The sequence below is a fragment of the Bos indicus x Bos taurus genome, unplaced genomic scaffold (genome assembly GCF_003369695.1).
Source record: "Bos indicus x Bos taurus breed Angus x Brahman F1 hybrid unplaced genomic scaffold, Bos_hybrid_MaternalHap_v2.0 tig00000004_arrow_arrow_obj, whole genome shotgun sequence".
Classification (NCBI taxonomy): Eukaryota; Metazoa; Chordata; class Mammalia; order Artiodactyla; family Bovidae; genus Bos; species Bos indicus x Bos taurus.
Window position 1 is genome coordinate 23,818 of NW_020867090.1, and position 21,457 is coordinate 45,274.

The following is a 21,457-nucleotide window of genomic DNA, read 5'->3' on the forward strand; positions in this document are numbered from 1 at the left end:
GCGACTGAGCGACTGAACTGAACTGAAGCTGAAGGAGTTCACATGGAGATTCGGAAATGGGGTCTCGCTATATATTCAAACTCATATTAGAGGATACTGATTTCTAAAGTACATATATGGGTAAATAATGATCCCCCAAATATAACAATTAAAATATATTATAAAGAGATCCAACCAGTCCATTCTGAAGATCAGCCCTGGGATTTCTTTGGAAGGAATGATGCTAAAGCTGAAACTCCAGTACTTTGGCCACCTCATGCGAAGAGTTGACCCATTGGAAAAGACTCTGATGCTGGGAGGGATTGGGGGCAAGAGGAGAAGGGGACGACAGAGGATGAGATGGCTGGATGGCATCACTGACTCGATGGACGTGAGTCTGAGTGAACTCCGGGAGTTGGTGATGGACAGGGAGGCCTGGCGTGCTGTGATTCGTGGGGTCGCAAAGAGTCGGACATGACTGAGCGACCGAACTGAACTGATATAGACAATGCCAGAGACAAATCTTCAGGGCTGAGTACAGAAGATGCTAAAAAGACACAGCTATTAAGACAATGCACTGAGTTAGGAAAAGAAAGACAGCTCCTAACTCCTACTTCTCAATGCTGACATATCCATTTAGTTAAATTTTCCCAAGGGCTTCCCTGGTGGCTCAGTTGGTAAAGAATCTGAGTGCAATGCATGAGACCTGAGTTCAATCCCTGGGTCAGGAAGATCCTCTGGAGAAGGAAATGGCAACTCACTTCAGTATTCTTGCCTAGGAAATCCCATGGACAGAGGAGTCTGGTGAGCTACTGGTCCATGGGCTCACAGACAGTTGGACATGACTTAGTGACTAAACCACCACCAATATTCCCCAGAAGAAGGTTAGGTAGAACAGGTATAGGAGGTCACTGATGCCAGGTTTCCACACTCTACCCTGAGTTTAAAATGTCTTGGTACCTTTGAGAGTAGCTAAGGCAAACAAATGATGTTCCACTAAGCCAATATGGGCCACCACCATATCAAACACATCTTTACATATTGTTTTGGTATCACAAGTCAGTTCCAGTCTCTGTCCACTCAGAAGCATTATGTTAACTTTTCTTCGGTTATCTTCACTCTTCCCTTTCTTGGTCTACAATTGAAAAAAATGAATGGCAATTACCAATGTCACCATGATAAGAATTTTAACTGCTTAAAAAATCATTACCAAAGTTATTTTCTCAGAGTGACAAAGTGGTCTTATTACTTACAAGGATAGACCGTGGCAAATCCAAAGATATAAATGGTTCAATTGTCATTTTCACAAACTCTGGACCAAAGAAATTCTGTGAATCATAAAAGAGGAATTAATAGTTATTATCACTTATTCTAGCTCTTCCCTTGAAAGGAAAATAATGTAATAATAATAATAATATAAATAATAATAAATTAAAAAATAACATAAATAAAAATATAATAAATAATCAAATAATAATAGCAAACTACATGTAAGGTCATCATATTAGAACTAGAGATCTGAAACAAATGTATAACTTTCGATAAAGAAATACAGCAGAATTATAATCATTTTTCAAAAATAGACAATCAGAAATTTGGTAGGCTCAAAGATATAATACTTAATGTATAAACTGGAAATGCAATTAAAAACCAGTTTCATTGTCGTTCTGTTTCAATGTTGAATACTCTGCCATGTTTATAAGGTAAAAATATGTCAGTTTCAAAGAAAAAAGAATAAGGCTGAAATGTGCCTTACACTGTAAATATTAATTTTATCAGCTTCGAATCCTACGAGAGATGTAAAATATAAAGCCTGGGTTTATACCGTTTTACATAAATAAAGGTTTTCATGTTTTGGACTCCAGGTAGACCCAAACTCTCTCTCTCAAAAAAACCACCAGTCTCATTTATTGAATATAGGGTTATCAAGTTCATATAAGGATTTGTTTCTATTGCTAATGTGAAAAGTAATTGAATAGAATCTTATTATTTCAGAGAGTGATATTCAATTTGTCCTAAAACAAGTCTTCTAGTGGCCCACATCTGCTTTGTGACTACAAAAGACACATTCACCTGTAACCAAGTTCTCACAACCCTGTACTCTAATTAGTGGCAATTAGGGATATTATCCCTGGAGAAGGAAACGGCAACCCACTCCAGTATTCTTGCCTAGAAATCCCATGGACAGAGGATACCGGTGGGCTACAGTCCATGGGTCCCAAAAGAGTCGGACATGACTGAGTGACTTAGCATGCAGGCAGGCTTATTATAGGTGTCACGGTCTCTGCTCTGCACTGCTGCCTCTACTACGAAAACAGTATCTCGGGAGCTAGGAGAAGTAGAGTCCACACTCTGCATTTACTGCTTTTCAATCTATTCTTTCCCTTTCTGTCTTGTACATCCAGGGGTTTCTGCCTAGAGAGAAGAATTGCTTGAAAAGATAACTTAAAACAGTTAGACTTCAATGGGGGAGTAGGATTCAGAATAGACTGAAACATGACATCCAAAGGGGAAGAAAAGTAGAATGAACACAGGGCTAATCTTGAGGCCTAAGGCAGGTGGTCTACCTGTTTGTGTGTGTGTGCACTTGCGGGGAGCGAGCTCCGCCCGTGGCAAAGGTCATGAGGAAGGAGGCTTGGCATACGCAAAGGCGGGATCAAGCCTCAGGAGTCTCCCTGGAAATTCTCGAGCAATCTACCCCCAAAACCAGAGTCTGCCTACTTTCTGCTTTGTGCTTTCACCTACACCTCTGACTTTACGGGGGGCTGTCCCCCACTACCTCTCTGAAAAAAGTTAGCTTACAGCTCCAGTTAATAATTCCTGGGTGTGACAGTGTTTAACCTACAAACTCCTTTGGAAATCCTCTAGCCTGCCTGAATAGGTTTTTCCGGCCTCATGTGATTGTTCAGAGCCTCCCAACTGTGAGAGGCAGGAGATGTTCTAAACTGTCTAAACACAGATTCTTTTGAGTAGTTAAAAGATTGATTAGAAATTGTATTGGTGAAGGGATTTTCACTTGTTGGGCCAATGTTTGCTGCTAAGTTTCCATATCCCTTACCTGCTGTGTCCCTGGCAGTGTATTGATTAATATAATTGGTGTAAATAGTAGCTTTAATGTTTGTAACCTGGGACCCTTGAGTTAATTCTTTTTCTTGTTATAGCCCACCACACCTTTGCTCTGTAGGAATGCAACTTTATCTAATGCTTTTGGAGGGTGGCTCCTGACCAATCACCTTTAGAGAAAAATAAGTTTTCTGAAGAAAAGGTCTTAAAATGTTAACAGGCCTCCGGGCCAGAAGATGATGCAAATCACCTGAGCTTTTGCATATGATAAGTTTGCAGGAAGAAAGCCTGGTTTGCTGCAAGACTCTACCCCTTCCCCCATTATCCTCTATGCGTAACTTAAGGTATAAAAACTACTTTGGAAAATAAAGTGTGGGCCTTGTTCACCGAAACTTGGTCTCACCATGTCGTTCTTTCTCTTACCTTCTGGCTGAATTATTCAGCCTCTTTTCTACACTGAATTTCCTCACTGAGCTATCCTTACTTCAACCGCTTTTCTCCACTAAATTTCCTCACTGAGCTATCCTCATTCTATTACTCTTTATATCCTTAATTAACATTTAATTAAGCAATTGTCGCCTGATCTTCGCCTACGCCGTCTCTCCTTCGAATACCCTGGATCAGCCGGGGCTGGTCCTCGGCATGCACTCTTGTGCACTTCATAAATATACGGAGATTTATTTTTGTTGGTTTCTTCTTTGCATCTTCTCTGTACAGTTCATTTGGTTACTTGATGTGGGAATTCTATCCAATCAATGGAGTGTCGAACATGTGACCCCATTCCACTTAGGTAAAAGTTTAACATTAAGCATTTGTTAATTTTCAGTGAACCAGCAGGACACATTTTAAATGGGAATAGAAACAGAGTAGAAGAAATGACAATGGTTTGCCATGTTAAAGACAGAATCTGATACAAATCAACTAAAGAAACTGAGTATGAACACTAAAATGTGCCTACACCAAAAATAATCTAGAAAAAATAAAAAGTTATGTTTTAGAAAAGAATATTAATTCAATTGTGAAATCGGTCCTCTGAGCACTAGAACTCTTTATTCAGACTCAAAAATGTATCCTTCCTCCTTTATTTATTTGGCCACACTCTGCAGTTGAAGTGTGGAATCCCAATCACTGGACCGCTGGGGAATTTTCCCTTCCTGTTCATTTTTTTTTTTTTTAAGAAAAAATACTATGTGGTTCTTCAATGATCAGCAGTTCAAATTCTTTAGTCACTGATGTAGTCTGTTGAAAAAAGTATGCTTTTTTTTTTTTAAAATAGCCAGATAGCATTGCCTAAAAGGAAACACAAGTTTTTAGTGAGATGACACGTAACAGTGGTATACAATAAAGGTACAGAATATCATTTATGACTCCTTAATGTAACAAAATTCTGTATTAGTTCTCTGAAACTATGATTTAGGAAAAGATGTGTATATGTGTGTGCCCCTTTTGCTTTATGTGTGCCTTTAATTATTGGAAACCCATGCTATCCTGACTACTGCTTAATTTTGACAAATGTATTATTTATAATGATAAATTGATGAAGTCTTAAGGAATTTCTTCCTTTTGGCTTAAAATAAATTGAGTTATATTTTATTGAAATCTAATAACTTTAAAACCGGAATCTGTCTAATAAATTACAACTTAATTCCACATTTTAAAAATTGGCACAGTGAGACACAAAATGGTTTAAAAATATGCATAAAGACATATTAGAAATGAAATTATTAGAAATTGAATCCAAGTCTCTTAATTTGTAGTTCAGTGTAATTTTCACCATGCAACACTTTTCTTCTTAGAAAATTAGGAGGAAAATTTTGAATTCTGTCGATTTCAGGGTATATAAATTTGCTTTTAAGAAGACTGTTTGAAATAAGCAACAAAACCCAAAACGGAATAAGATAATATACTTTCTTAGCATAGGACTAGAAAGAAAAAAAAAATTGCTTTAGATTTTATCACTTTTACTATTATTTACTTTGCTTTTGAAGAATTATTCGTAAAGCAATAGTACAATGAGATATTGCCTCATCTATCAAATTGGTGATGATAAAAAAAAGAATGACACAATGAGAGTCAGTAAGAAAATGGTGAAACAGTCATGATCAGAGGAAACATAAACTGAAATTTTTAAAGTGCAATTTGACAAGGTATAAAAATGTCTAAAAAGGTGTTTGCCTTTGACTTGGCTATTCTACTTGGAGGAAGCTATCTGCAAAGGTTTAGCTATCAGGATGTTCATAGTAACTACAAATTAGAAGGATTTTAAATGTCCAATATCTGGAAAATGATTAAATAAATTATGGTACATGGTAAGTTCACATAGTAGAGTACCTCACAGCCCTTAACAATAATATTATAAAAGTTGTAAAATGTTCATGATATTTTATATGAGAAAAGACTATGTTCATTTTGAGCTTATGTTTTTAAAAATACAGAGGATATATGATGAAAGAAAAATAAACCAACTAAACACATAAAAGAAAACTCCCCCACAGATAACAAGATTTGTTCTTTCTTACTTTTTAATACAAGGATATGATACTTGGAGCTAATGCAGCCATCTTTTAACTATAAAGAGAATTACTGCCAAAATTCTGAGAATGGCAGAGCAGAAAGATGGAATGTACTTGATAGAATTCTTGAGCTTCTGAACCAACCTTGAACTCTCTATCTCTGATCTTCTTGGTTTGTGGGATAATAAATATTAAAAGGTAATCCACCACAATACTGAATAAAGCCAGTTGACTTAAGGATCACAAATATACTTTTAAAAATATACAGTTAAGATATTGTAAATCCATCTCATGTTATTGTAAAAATGAAACCATGAAAAGAGCTAAATATTTTAATGTCAACCAACAAGATATTTAACATCAAAGGAAACTTAAATATGAGATTCAGAATTATACAATTTTTTAAAGTACTTTGCATAACATTTCCCTATGAGACCAAGTTTAGATGCAGTTACAACTTACTGAGAATCAACTTACTCTTAGTTTCCTTTGGGTCATGGCTGTTTCTAGAGCTATTTCTCTTAAGGGATCCCTGGTGATATCAAGCATGGAAGCTTTGATGGTGTCCCCTGGATACAGGCTCAATCGAGACTGTCTAAGGGCCATTCTGGCTTGCAGCTGCATCATTTCTTCTTCTTGCCGTTTTAGCATGATCTCTTGATTAATTAAGTTGCCTTCAAGAGGTGTTTCATATTGTCTGCCATATAGAAAAGTGAAAAGTGGATTGAGAAAAAAACATATTAAGTCTAATCAAGAAAAAAATATCATGTTAAGCAAGGTATCAAGAACTTAGACAAATTTTATTTTTTCATTTCAAAAGAACCTTTGAAGTAACTCCTCAGTCCTATTTTTAATGTTTTAATATACTGTGATGTCTCATTTTCAGTGGGTAGATATATATCCTCTACCTCTTCTCTGAAATAGCTCAACATCTGAAACTGTTCCTGCTGTGGTTCTCTCAGATTGGGGCTGTTTTATCCTCATAATCCTGCACCAGTGGGCTTGGACATGAGACAGAGATTTCCTTGGACTTTTATTTCAGCTTTCAGATCATTACTGACTCCTCCTCCAAGAGCCTCCAGCTTCCTTGAATTGAAAGTGTTAGGTGCTCAGTCGCATCTGACTCTGACTGTAGCCTGCCAGGCTCTTCTGTCTATGGGATTTCCCAGGCAAGAATACTGGAGTGGGCTGCCATTTCCTTCTCCAGTGGATCTTCCCAACCCAGGCATCAAACCCAGGTCTCTTCCCTTTCCTTGAAATATGAGCTATGAAATCAAACCATTCACTGATCTGCTTTGCTCTAGATTTCATTCTGTTGGCCAACTCTTCTTTATGCATTACAGACTTAAGTGCCTGACGCAGTGGTCTTCTCTAACACCACTGCTATCATCACTCATAGTGGTGTTAACAGAGATTGGGGAGTCTTACAACACCCTGGCTTCCTCCATCTCAGCCAGAATTCTACTCCCATGGCAAGTCATGTTGGCTATAACAATAACTGTGCAGCCTCTAGAATGTCCTATTTCTATCTTCCAAAACCCTCTCCATCTAATCTCCTTGTTTTTTTCTAGCTCACTTCTTCTAACACCCTCCATCAAACCATTCATTGACTCTATCAGGAATTTTAGTTCACCGATTGGACCACTTCCTCTCTGTTAAAACTTACACTTTAAAAAATTTTTTACTTCCCATAAATGTGATATATTAATGCTTTAGAAATCTTGACTTAGAGTGTTTACACTTTTAATGTCATGTTAACTAATGGATTACTTTATGATCTGAAATTAGAAATGTTTATCTTCTAGACCACACTGCTTTATCATGTATTGGTATTACAAGTATTATGGTTCAGGGTACAACACAGTCTTCAGTAATTCAACTGATAGATGTCATTCCACTTATGTCATAAAACCAGTTAGTACTGGATAGGCCAAAAAGTTAGAGTTTTTCCATAAGATGTTAAATTTTCTATACCTGTTATACATTAATTCTATTAACCCCCTCTAGCCCTCACATTGCTTGAGTTGTACAGCCCATCATGAAAATCATTTCTTGGCATACGACCTGAACTCTCACGAAACTGCAGAACCATGCTGACTGATCTCACTGGGTTCTCAGTGCTTCATGGTGATTCATTTTCTTAGAGAACTATTTCATATTTTTTTCCTTTTCTTTTTTTATCAAAGTTCTTTCAAAACTTCCTCCCTCATTCTCTCTCAACTGATGATTTCTCTTCAATTTTTTTGGTGAAATAAGAAGCAAACAGGAAACAACTTCCTTATCCTTCTACCACCAGACTTTCCAGATTGATGTTCTGATCTTTTCTGGTACAATGGATAGATCTCCTGCACACTTATATAGGCCTCAAGCCTCTATTGTACATGGGGTTCCAACCCTCTTCCCTATCCAGAGACTTCGCTCCTGCAGTTACCCTCTCACACGCATCATCCATCTTGTCTACTAGGTTATTCATGTCATACAAACATGCTGTACCATTTTCTACTTAGAACAAAAAAACTCTTCTTTGGTTCCATATCCCCTTTTAGATTCTATTTCATTTTTCTGCTGTCTTTTAGAGTAAGTTTCTTCAAAACTGTCTTTTAAATTTTATCTCCACTTCATCTTCCACTTCTTCTTGGACTCAGACCCATAGTTTGAGTCCTTAACAGTTCCCAAAACCAGTCACAGAAAAGACTGCCTTCAGTGTAATCAAAGACAAAGGATAATTCTTAGTTTGCATCTTACTTGACCTCCAAGCACCTTATAGCATAGTTATTCAGTCATTAAACATCTGACTTCTGGGGCTTCCCTGCTGGCTCAGTGGTTAAGAATCCTCCTGCCAGTGCAGGAGACATGGGTTCGATTCCTGATGCAGGAAGATCTCACATACTATGGGGCCCCTAATCTCATGAGCCACAACTACTGAAACCCAAGCACCCAAGAGCCTGTGCTGTGCAACAAGAGAAGCCACTGCAATGAGAAGCCTGTGTACCACAACTAGAGAGCAGCCGCCTCCTCTCCAACCACTGCTGCAACTAGAGAGAAGCATGCACAGCCACGAAGACTCAGCACAGCCAAAAATAAATATTCACTGGCTCTTCCTTAGTCTTTTTTTCTGGATCTTCCTTCATTTCTAATTTCTTAATGTTAGACAGAGCGCCGAAGAATTGATGCTTTCAAATTGCATTGCTGGAGAAGAATCTTTAGAGTTCCTTACCAAGAAGATCAAACCAGTCAATCCTAAAGGAAATCAACCCTGAGTATTCATTGTAAGGACTGGTGTTGAAGCTGAAGCTTCAAAACATTGGCCACCTGATCTGAACAGCTGACTCAATGGAAAAGACCCTGATGCTGGGCAAGACTGAGAGCATGAGGAGAAGGGGGCAACAGAGGATGAGATGGTTGGATGGCATCACTGACTCAATGGACATGAGTTTGAGCAAACTCTGGGAGATGGTAAAGAACAAAGAAGCCTGGTGTGCTACAGTCCATGGGGTCACAAAGAATCAGACACAACTTAGCGACTGAACAACAACAACTTTAGACCACAATAGTGCTCAGACCTCCAGATTTTTCTAGTCTCCATATACAGGTCACACTTATCTGATCTCATGTAGTCACATGGCCTCAATTACCTTATATTTCCATAACTCCAGGCTCTCCCTTGAATTCTGATTCTACTTACCTGCTTAGGTGAGTGTTCGACTTGGATGTGAATATGCATCTTTAGCCTAAGATGTCTAAAACCAAACTCTTGATACTTGTTACTTATGTGCAACCTTCTCTCAATCATTCACTGGTTGCTTAGGACACAATCTGGAGTCATTCTTCATTCCTTACAAATCCAACATCTGAATGAGCAGCAAATCCTTAAGGGCATAACATTGAAGAAATCTATTTCCAACTCTTCTCTATTACTAACAAACTAGTCTGTGCTGTATGCATCTCAAATGGAGCACTGTAATCACCTCCAAACCAGTCTTTTACTTCTGTAATCTGTTTTTCACAGAACAGATCAGAGTAATCCCATTAAAATGTAAATATGATCATAGCTCTCTATGTCTCAACCATCCAATGGATTCCCATTATACTCAAAATAGTTAATCCTAATCCTAACCCTAACCCTTAGGAGATGCCTCCTCTGACCAGCCTACCTAAGTGAACTCGAACTTGGACATCATACCCTTGCAGTCTCTATCTCTTTAGCGTGGTTTATTTTTCTTCCAAGTACCATCACATTTTGATGGTGCATTACTTACTTTTTTTTAGTGGTTTACCGAATATCTCTCAGCCCTATCACATCTCCGGAGGGAATTTTTTGGTCTTGTTCATGATCTCATTTCCCGTACATAGAAGTACCCTCTACAAGGTGAGTGAGCGAGTGAGTGAAGTCGCTCAATCGTGTCCGACTCTTTGCGACCCTGTGGACTGCAGCCTACCAGGCTCCTCCATCCATGGGATTCTCCAGACAAGAATACTGGAGTGGGTTGCCATTTCCTTCTCCAGGGGATCTTCCCGATCCAGGGATCAAAGCCGGGTCTCGCGCATTGGAGGCAGACGCTTTAACCTCTGAGTCACCAGGGAAGACACTATTGAGCCAGTGATTGAACATGATTTTATGGCTCGCTCTCACTTAACGGGGGTCAAGGAAAACGATAAAACTTTGAATCTATACATTTTAACCCACACCTGTCATTTTCATCAAATATATTAGCCTTCTTGTTCAAATTCTTTTCTACCAGAGCAACAAACAGATAACAAAAGTGACTGATCATCATTTTGTGTCCCATCACAGTATCTGATTGCAACGTTTGAGAAGCAAAACAAAAACGAACAAAATATAGACAAAACACATGCAAACAAACAAGAAACTCACAAAACCTAGATGATTTAGGAACGGATAAACAAGTTCTTTCAAGACAAAAAAAAGGTTACATCATTAAACAGATACGCATAGAAGCAGTAGGAATTGTACTATGTAAAACTGTACTTCAAAAGTTAACACAGAAAAAAAATTTAGAGATGCTCTTTGGAAAATAGCTTTGAATGTCTTTTTTTGGTCACTGAAAGACACTTTTGATAGTTCAAAATCCAAAATTACTCAGTTTGATCTGACTCATAACTTCCTGTTAATCTCCTCCCACCCACTATGATATAAATCAATAGCACTGTGTGGATCTCTTTTTCCATTTCATTCTAGATAAAGGAATGGAAATTTTTATAAAGAATTATGTAACATATCTAAATAGAGAACTATTTATAGATCTCACAAATACGTGACCTAAAGAACAAACAGAACCTCCTGATTGTGTACTGACATGTTAAAGATATTTTCAGAAGACTTTGTACACATACAGAAAACTCTGCACTTGAATAAGAAATTTAGACAATACCTCAGTTAATGTGTTTTTCCTTGGACAGATGGAAACATCATCAAGATGGTTGGGAGCAGTATCAACAACCTCAGATATGCAGATGATATCACTCCAATGGCAGAAAGCAAAGAGGAACTAAAGAGCCTCTTGATGAGGGTGAAAGAGGAGAGTGAAAAAGTTGCCTTAAAATTCAACATTCAAAAACTAAGATCATGGCATCCTATCCCATTACTTCATGGCAAACAGATAGGGGAAAAGTGGAAAAATTTTCTTGGGCTCCAAAATCACTGTGGATGGTGACTGCAGCCATGGAATTAAAAGACGCTTGCTCCTTAGAAGAAAAGCTATGACAAACCTAGACAGCGTATTAAAAAGCAGAGACATCACTTTGCCAACAAAGTCAAAGCTATGTTTTTCCAGTAGTCATGTGACAGTTGGATCATAAAGAAGGCTGAGTGCCAAAAAATTGATGCTTTTGAACCGTGGACCCTTGAGAGTCCCTTGGACTTCAAGGAGATCAAATCATTCGATCCTAAAGGAAATCAACCCTGAATATTCACTGGAAGCTGCATGTTGATGTGAAGAGCCAACTCAGTGGAAAAGACCCCGATGCTAAGAAAGACTGAGGACAGGAGGAGAAGGGGGCAGCTGAGGGTGAGATGGCTGGATGGCATCACCGACTGTATGGACATGAGTTCAAGTGAACTCTGGGAGACAGTGAAGGACAAGGAAGCCTGGTGTGCTTAAGTCCGTGGGGTCTCAAAGAGTTGGACACAAGTTAGCGACTAAACAACAATAACAGTCAACTTCTCCTTGAAAGAAATATTTCTGTTTCACCTATATCTAATGCAGATGCTATGAGCATCAAGTTGTGTTTTTTAACATCTTAAAGTGTGAAATAAAAGCAGCTTATCACTAAATTATGATCTGATGAGCTAACACTTTAATGTTATTGTTTCCTAAAAAAAAACTGGAAACAGTCAAAACTAAGATTCTCTTATAATCCCCATGCTTTTGAGTTACCTTCTCAAGAAAACTGAAGTAAGTCTCACAAAATGATTTAACTTTGTTTGGAGGAATATGTTTTCTAAATAACTAGCAAACTGACTATAAAATCAATCAATTTTAACATATAATTCCAACAATTCTTCCATTGCTCTCTATTCCTTCTTTTGATTAAGCTAAGAAGGCATCATATTAACTGTAAGCTTTCTCTAAATTACAGATATAGAGAGGAGTGACTTCCTCAATTCAACACAGACCTTAGTGCAATTCAACATTTGCTTCTTATTGCTGGTCATTTCCAAACAGTTTTGCTTCTTTAATAAAACTATCTACTATCAAGCATAGATCTATCTTTGTCTCTAATCTCTTTGGTCAAAATTACCAAAATAGGCTCATTGCAATTACTATTCCCACAATGGGGTTATAGTAATATACAGTGCTATTATGTGAAGATTATATCACTTTAGGCAAATGAACACTGATTAGAACTTTCCTTATAGAAAGTATCACGGACATTTTAAAAAGGAACACGAGAAAAAGACATAAATTTCATAAAAACTGAAATATTACAGAATAATTTTAGTGCAATGTACGTAATTACTTGGAGTGTTAACCCTGGATAAACTGTCTGCTTTAATCACATGGGTAGGGTTACCTAGACTATTAACAGTTTATGGGTATGAAACATTTGCCTGCCAGAATTAGTCAGCTAAGGGGCAGGTTTTTGTTAATTTCCAAATGATACTTTTGTATATAATGGTACCTAAATCAAATGAACTGAGATATCAAATTTAAAAGTATTACTATAGTTTGGTAGTAAATTCTGAAGCAACTTCTGATTCTCTAATATTACACTATGAATTTCAAATTAATGCTTAACTTTAACAATATGCTTCTGTTCATGTAAGGGATCTGTGCACACATGAAGAAGACACACATTAATATATTCAGTACTGAGTTGACACATTTCACTTCAAAGTAAATCAACCCACAGTTATAATACCACAAGAATAACTGCTAGGGTTAATCTTATAAGTATGCTGAGTGTCTCAGTATGAAAATGAACTCTAAACAGTCCAAACTGGGCTTAAAAAAAAGTTTAAGTACAAGATAGCTTCTTTTAATTCAGGAAGATGTAGTGAAAACTTAACTTTTTATATAATAGATTTCACATGATAGGTTACTTAGTAGTAATCTACTAATTATTCATTAAACAAATAGTACTGAAAGCCTACTTGTTGAGCCCATGTAACTTTTTGAAAAAAGCATTATTCTTTTAGAAATCAAAGTTTGTATCTTCTCATAGATGTTTAATGCTATACCTTTAGAACATCCATACTGTTAGTTATTTTATATTCATATTGGCAATTAAAAAAAATCAAGCACAAACTAAAATAATCAGGGCCAATTCTAATTTTAAAAGATTCCAATAACTCAAACAATTGTAACATTTTTTATATAATTGAATTTGCAAGAACTTAAAGAGGAGGGAAGAAAAGGAGAATGGAGAAAACAGAGGGAAGAGAATAATTAAAAAAATATTCTCCTTGATTCTAATGAAGAAAAAAACCACATGCAACTGGAAATATATTACCATTTTTTCATATTACATACCTTGGTCTCTGTGACTGGCCTTGACTTGGGGTTTCATCTACGCCTGGGAGACCACTGTTGGATTCAAATCTCTTTGAAGTTTCACTTTTTCTCACTAATTGTGAATGAAAAGGAATAGCACAAGTCATAAAAATATGAAATAATCTTATTTAAAACATAAGCACTCAGAAGACACATAAGATAATTTTTACAAATCATATTCACATAATCAAATTAATGATATAATGTCATTAAACTCTTCAGTGGCAGTCATTTTATTTTTGAAAACAATGAATTATGTTCTCTCATATTCTTGCCTGGAGAATCCCATGGACGGAGAAGCCTGGTAGGCTGCAGGCCATGGGGTCACAAAGAGTCGAACACAACTGAAGCAACTTAGCATTTGAAAATGACTATACTGCTGTTTGATGAAACTGCTATTAAATTCCTATGGTGGTTTTAGTTACTAAATCATGTCTGGCTCCTGCGACCCCATGGACTATAGCCTGCCAGGCTCTTCTGTCCAAGGGATTCTCCAGGCAAGAATACTGGAATGGGTTGCCATTTCCTTCTCCGGGGGATCTTCCTGATCAAGGAATTGAACCCGGATCTCCTGCACTGCAGGCCAACTCTTTACTAACTGAGCTATGAGGGAAGCCCTTACGTACCTATAACAGTGTTAAAATGAGTAATTGGAAGCTTTTTGTAATTAAAAATTTTTATATAGAATTATTCTTTTCACACCTTATATCTCAACACTACTGAAAGAACAAAAATCATAGCTTCTTTTTTTAATGTTTTTTTTTTCAATTGTGGTAAAAGTCACATAATATAAAACGTACTATTCTTAACCATATTTAACTGTACAGCTGAGTGGCACTAAGTACATTCACATTGTTTTGCAACACTCACCATCATACATCGCCCAAATTTTTCACCTTCCTAAACTGAAACTCTGTCCCCATCAAGCACTTACTCCCCATTCCTCGCCCTGGCATCTACAAAAGAACTTTCTGACAGTATTAATTTGACTATTCTAGGTATCTGGTATACTGCTACTAAGTTGCTTCAGTCGTGTCCGACTCTGTGTGACCCCATAGAAGGCAGCCCACCAGGATCCCATCCCTGGAATTCTCCAGGCAAGAGTACTAGAGTGGGTTGCCATTTCCTTCTCCAGTGCGTGAAAGTGTAAAGTGAAAGTGAAGTCGCTCAGTTGTGTCCGACTCTTTGAGACCCCATGGACTGCAGCCTACCAGTCTCTGCCATCCCTGGGATTTCCCAGGCAAGAGTACTGGAGTAGGGTGCCAAACAGCACAATCATGTGGAATCAAACAGCACAATCATGGTTTCTTACGAATGTTTTGCTTGTTCAGATGCTTCTTACCTTGCCTGAAATCCGATTCAGAGGAAATAATAGATGGACTTTCACTGGATGTACTAAAGAGATCACTGTGGTAAGTTTTGTATCTTTGAACTGGTTCTGAAAGGATTAAAACAAAAACATTAGAAAGCAATCTCATTAGCTGTTCCACAATCATATAAAGCACTACATTTATTCTTGTGAGACCAGAACATCTATTGCTTTAAATTTACTAATCACTGGATAGTCATTTAAAAATGTGACTACAATTTTGAGGTGGTTTGGCATCCTGGTTAGAGTCCTGGACTCGGAAACCATATTGCCTGGGTTTGAATCTCAGGTCTACTACTCACCAAGTGCATGATATGGGGACGGTATTTAACTTTCCTGTGACTCTTCTTCAATTGAAAAGAGGGTATAAGGGAAATGCACATCTCCTAAGGTTATTGTAGCATTAACCGAACTCATATGCAAAGCTCTTAGAACAGAGCAGATGCTATATAAACATCATTCTGTTTCAGGTGCTATTAGGGATAGAAAAATCTAGACACCCAGCCCCAAGCTCAAATAATTTAAAATGCAGAAGTACAACACTGCTATATTTAAAATGGGTAACCAACAAGGATGTACTGTGTAGCACAAGGAATTCTGCTCAATGGTATGTGGTAGCCTGGATGGGAAGACAGACTGGGGGAGAAAGGATACATATAAATGTATGGCTGAGTCCCTTTGCTGTCTGCCTGAAACTATCACAATACTGTTAATCACCATAGTTAATTGGCTATACACCAATACAAGTTTTTTTTTTTAAATGTAGAAATACAAAATACTCAAGATGGGACATTTAGTTCCACCAGAATGAGATCAGTAAGCACTGGGAGTGGGTGGGGGGTCTGTGCAGGGTTGTGCGGTGTATGCTCTGTACGAGGAGGGAAGCACTCCACTGAAATCTAAATTCTACCTTCTCAATGTCTCTGCCTCAGCCCCTCATCTTCACACTTCTGTGATCACTAGCATAGATGATAATTCCATGATATGTCTCATGCCTGGACTACTTTTAACTGTCCTAGATTCCCCTTTCTGCAGTCTTGCTTGTCTCATATTATAACGCACATTACAGAGAGTGAACTTTCCACGAACGAAAATCTGAGCACATTGCTGTATTTCTTAAACTTCTTCAAACTAGAGTTTTTAACATATAGTTCAATGTCTCCTTAGTATTCAAAGCCTTTCATAAGTTGATCCACGACTACATTTACAGCAGTAGCTCTACATGCTGTGAATATATAGGTTCTAACTTGTTAGAATCATGAAAAGCATAGACCTCTCTCCTCCCGCAGCCCTAAAACACACGGGCACACAAATATTGACAGGGAACTTGAAAAACTCAATCTAGGTAGAACCCTTGTTTCAGGGCATCATCACCACCCAGTTCTCCAGATTTTCCACTCTTGCTACTGAATTTACAAATAACCAAAAGCATATAAACTTTGAAATTCCTTCCTCAGATATTCTTCCTGCTAGAATGCTCTTCCTCCTCTTTTCTTTTGAATCCTTTTTCTTTGTCCTTTAAGAGAAGACTTAAAGGAAAAAAACCTTTCCTGTTCACAAAAGCTTTCATGACCACCTAAAGACTGAGTTATACACCATTTCTGATACTTTCATATTGCCTTATGCTTATATAACTGTAACTCTTCACTGCCTTATAGTTCTTTCCCCACCTGTTTGTTTTCCTCTACCTAAATCACAAACTTAGGCAAAAAGGACTGTATCTTTTTCAGATGTACCTTTATTATCAAGCAAGCGTCTGATGCATAGCAAACACAAAATAAATATTTTCTGAGTGGATATGAATAAATGAATGAACAGAGGAATATAAGTGATACACAAAGGTCACTGATGATCTTTAAAGAGGACTATTTCCATTGCACAGACAGGTGAGGGGCCAATCAGGCTGGAAGGCAGGAAACTGAGAAAATGAGTAACACTGTTCTTTAAAGAAGTTCGAAGATTTGAGAAAGGAGAAAGATTTAAACAAAAACAAACTAAATGAGACTAAATGAGTTATTAGGGTCTTTTTGGCAGAGAGAAATGTTTGAGAATGTTTTTAAGCAGTGGATAAGACAACTGTAGATTGGAGGAGATTGCAAATGACGGAGGGGAATACAGATGGAAAAATGTGAAGGAAGAACAGGAGATGGGAGAAGACCCAACATACATAAGATGGCTAGTGTAGGAGGAAGGAAGAACCTTTCCTTCTTAAGAGAAAGGAAACAAAGAAAGGACTGAAAAAACAGAGGCAATCCTAAGAAACCTGTACTAGAAATATGCCTCATTCCTGGCAAGGAAAGTAAACTACTTCCCAAGAAGACTAAAGAAATTCTGCTGTGATAAGAATCAGCAAATACGCGTGAAAGCTTTTATGTAACAATGAGAGTTTAGATGAGGCTAGAAAGCATGAATTTTACTGAAGCCAATCAGAATGGCTGTGTGGCTTTTTCTAGGCACTAGAGAAAGCAGACCATGGGAAATATCCGAGGAGTGGTGTGGGATCCAAGGTAACAGATGATCAACATATGTGAGGGCTTCTTTTTTACTTCTTTGTTAACTTGAGGGCAGGTATTTCACAAAATGAATTATTCCCTTGTGCTAGAAGGTATTTTAAGAGAGCTTATTAAAAATAAAAATTAAGAGATGAATGAATGAAATAATTAAATGGCACCACAGAGACTAGGCTTGTAGAATCAGGATGGAAATGATGGGCTGGAAAAATGGGAGGTCATGCTGAGGCAAAGGGTAGACGTCATGCCGGGAGGAGTAGGAGGATAAATGGCCATGGATTTGATGGACAGGATATTGTGTATTGTTCTTATAACAATGTTTACCTGGTGAAGCAGGTATAATATACATGACTCCTACTTTGTCCAGCTTTGTATACAGTGAATGTAAGTGTCAAATAAAACTATAATTAAAAGAGCTCTGGAATTGAAAAGACAAATATTGACCAGCACTTAAAAAAAAAAGGATTCCATGCTACCACAGGAAGTGACATGGTAAAATAAAAACAAAACAAATTCCTCCGGTATAAGAGGAACATGATTTGAAAGGATTATAGAAGATGTCAAATAATAGCTTTATCTAATACTACTTGAATTTAATGAACATAGTTAAATGATTATGTAAGAAGAATGTTATTTTCAAGGAGCAACAAAGAACTTTTTCTTTTGTTGTACAGAACTTCCATGGAAAAGTTTTGAGGGATTTTCCCAAGGTAACTTGACCAAATGCCAAACCTGGCATTGTAACCTATAGGACGGTAAAACCAACAAGGCCAAAGAGAAGACCCACAAGGATGGAGGCAATATAGTTTTACCTCACAAAGAAAAGCTGAAAGTTGCAATAAACCTATTCGGTAGACAGAGTAGAGAACCTCAGTCATGTGAATCTATGCCATGCAACAACAATTTCATGAATTTACTGTTTCATAACTATTTCTGCAAAGTGGCTGTAAGAGAGTAAATTTTAATTTCAATTTCTGTTCTTTGGTGGTGCTTTATAATTGTTCTTACATTATTTCACAGGTCCACATTCCTTGTTTTCAGCTTGCCTATATTTTATTTCCTTTTTCCTCCTTGTTTCCTTTATTGACAACATTAGTAAACTTTTTTCAACCCTTGGATTCCTCTGTAAGACAAATTAATGTAACTTTGACAAACCCTCTTAAAAATATAACAATAAAGCATCTTCCCTAGATGAACTGTTGGTCTTTAAATGTTCTCAGTACCACACCTGGGGGAGGAAGGACATTGGCTTACAATGGTTTACCATTTTAGAGTAACTGGGCACAAGCACTCCAGAAACATGAACTGGATGACTAGCATGGCAGGAAAATTGAGGGTAGGAAGACCTTTTTATCCCTCTTCTAAATCAGGAGGGGTGTGATGACCTAGAGGGGTGGGGTGGTGGGAAAGGAAAGAGGCTCAAGAGAGAGGGCATACATATATAATTATGACTGATTTGCATTGTTGTATGGCAGAAATCAACAACATTGTAAAGCAAATTTCCTCCAATTAAAAAATAAATTACAAAAAAACATTAAACTCAGATTAAAAAAAAACAAAACAGGAGTGGTATATCTATGTTAATTAAGTGGTAGGGATTTTTTGTGAGCTTCTTGTATTCTGGAATGTACCTTTAAAAAAGAATGTTGTTAGCCATGTTCCTTTCATGCAATGGCATGGCAGATCTAACGATATTACAGTTCCCAGGCAACATTTATTACTCAGTCATGCTTATAAGAAGGCTATAATCAGATTTCAGTTTTCAGTCAAAATTTACTACTCAGTTGTGCTTATGAGAAAGGTTAGCCTTACAAGCTTCCATTTCTGAATAGTAAATGTAACAGTTTCATGAATTATTAACAAATTACATTTCCTGTACCAAGATCATCTGCATTGGTGCATATGGAGTGGCATATTTTCCAGATCACCTGGAAAGAAACACTTCTTGACTTTCTGATGATCTACACAAAAGGCACCAAGCAGACACTGACTCTGGGCCTCCCTGGTGGCTCAGACGGTAAAGACTCTGCCCGCAGTGCGGCAGAGTATGGCTTCAGTCCCAGGTCAGAAGATCCTCTGGAGCAGGGAATAGCTACCCACTCCAGTAATCTTGCCTGGAGAATTCCATGGACAGAGGAACCTGGCAGGCTATAGTAGATGGGGTAGCAAAGAGTCGGACACGACTGAGTGACTAACACTAAAAGATACTAACTAGATAGATATAGGCTTTATTACTCTGATCTAGTCAACAAAAGAAGGGTAATCTCTAATTTTCCACAAGATCCTAACATTATTAATAACTTCTTTTCAGAGGAACCAAACAACACAGATATGTTTTCTGTCTACACTTAAATGTATAATATTAGCATTTAGGTTTGGTCCAGATCCTAGGAATGTAGTATTACCAAGTGATTAAAAAAAACCAAAAAACACAACTTTTTATTATGAAAACTCAACAGACATGAAGACAAGAGTACACAGTAAGTCCTCATATGTACTCACCTCCCAGCATCAACAAAATCTAATAACTGTTATTTTAATTAGAAAGTTTTAGACTTTTTTTTTAAAAAAAACGAGATGCTCCTAAGTATTTATAGACCATTACAAAGTTTTCTGAATGCCAAAGTTCTTAAGTCATGTGCAATGAACCTGTTAAGAATATTCAAATACCCATTTTATAAAATATACATGTAGTTACTTTCACGGCAGTGCTAAAACTGTAAGCAAAATTTTAAGCTGTCATCATTATAATTGGAGAACTGAATTTATTTGACTTGTAGGGTAAAATTAGATTCAGTATCTACTTTTTGGTCTGCAAACTTCTCAGCTAGTAAATATTTAATGAAATCTACACTGCAGAAATCCATATACTAGAATTCCTTTAGGATCATGATTATTCCTCATTTCACTACATGATTTCCATCTCTGACTTCCTACAAGGACAGTTTTTAGACATGGAATTTGAGGTTGGAATTAAGAATCTTAATGTAGAAATAATAATGAGTGCAAAAGAAAACAATGGGAGAATAAAATTCGCCTGGATACAAGTCACCAAAAAAGCAGCACCAAATTCAGTGTGTGCGTGTTATGTGTGTTGTGTAATGTAGATACATAAAGACAGTAGTTTCCTACAGTGTCTCCTGAACGCACTCGGTTGAATAGTGGTGAGAGGATGAGAAAAATAGGGACTGCAGAAGAATGGCTTAAAGAATTAATGAGGAGAACAGACATGGATGTGGGGGTAGGAAAGGGAGGGTGGGATGAATTGGGAGGTTAGGACTGACATATATATATGATACTACGTGTACAATAGATAGCTAGTGGGAGCCTGCTATGAAGCATAGGACGGTCAACTGGGTGCTCTGTGATTAGCTAGAGGGGTGGGATGCAGGTGGGAGGAACATCCAAGAGGAGGGGACATATGTATACATAGGGCTGATTTACTTCATTGTCCAGCAGAAACTAACTCAATATTGTAAAGCAATTATATTTTAATAATAAAAAATCTGGATAAAGTCTAGTTATAGAGATTCTGTAACATACATTCTCTGACAATATCTTTTAATTTCTAGTATTAATTTACCATAATTAAGAGTATACCATCTTTATGCCAGATGACAATGCATAAAAATCTGACAAATATTTTACTATCCTTTATCTGGATTCTCTAAATGCCAACTCTAATAGAGCACTGACTCCACTTGTACATAGCAACATAAAAGGCAGTTTTTCCATAGGTTAGTATTCTATCATAAATCCTTGACAATTAAGAGCCACAATTTCCACCAACACTTAACACTTAACACTTTAAACATACAAAGTTGTGGCACAGGGTTATGAAGACTTGCATGATATACAGCGGTTACGTAAAGCTGTTTTAGATGAAACACGAAAATCTACAATCTTCATGTTAAAATGAACCTAAGCCAGCATAAAGTGTAATCGAAAAGCACCATTTACAAGTGACACATATTCAAGCTCAGACAAGTAACATGAAGAAACTGAGAC

The 21,457-nt window shown here is 37.2% G+C and overlaps 1 protein-coding gene across 1 annotated transcript in view; it reads right to left on the minus strand.

The window, feature by feature from the left end:
• Window positions 1-15,081, minus strand: part of LOC113888553 (tyrosine-protein phosphatase non-receptor type 13-like) — a 33,096-nt gene extending 18,015 nt beyond the window's left edge. The window contains exons 1-5 of the mRNA XM_027535619.1: window positions 14,913-15,081; window positions 13,550-13,643; window positions 6,033-6,252; window positions 1,233-1,307; window positions 940-1,114 (exon numbers count right to left, since the gene is read on the minus strand). Of these exons, the coding sequence (XP_027391420.1) occupies window positions 940-1,114; window positions 1,233-1,307; window positions 6,033-6,252; window positions 13,550-13,643; window positions 14,913-15,066 (718 nt within the window). The 5' untranslated portion in view covers window positions 15,067-15,081. The remainder of the gene's footprint in view (window positions 1-939; window positions 1,115-1,232; window positions 1,308-6,032; window positions 6,253-13,549; window positions 13,644-14,912) is intronic.
• Window positions 15,082-21,457: the final 6,376 nt, after the last annotated feature.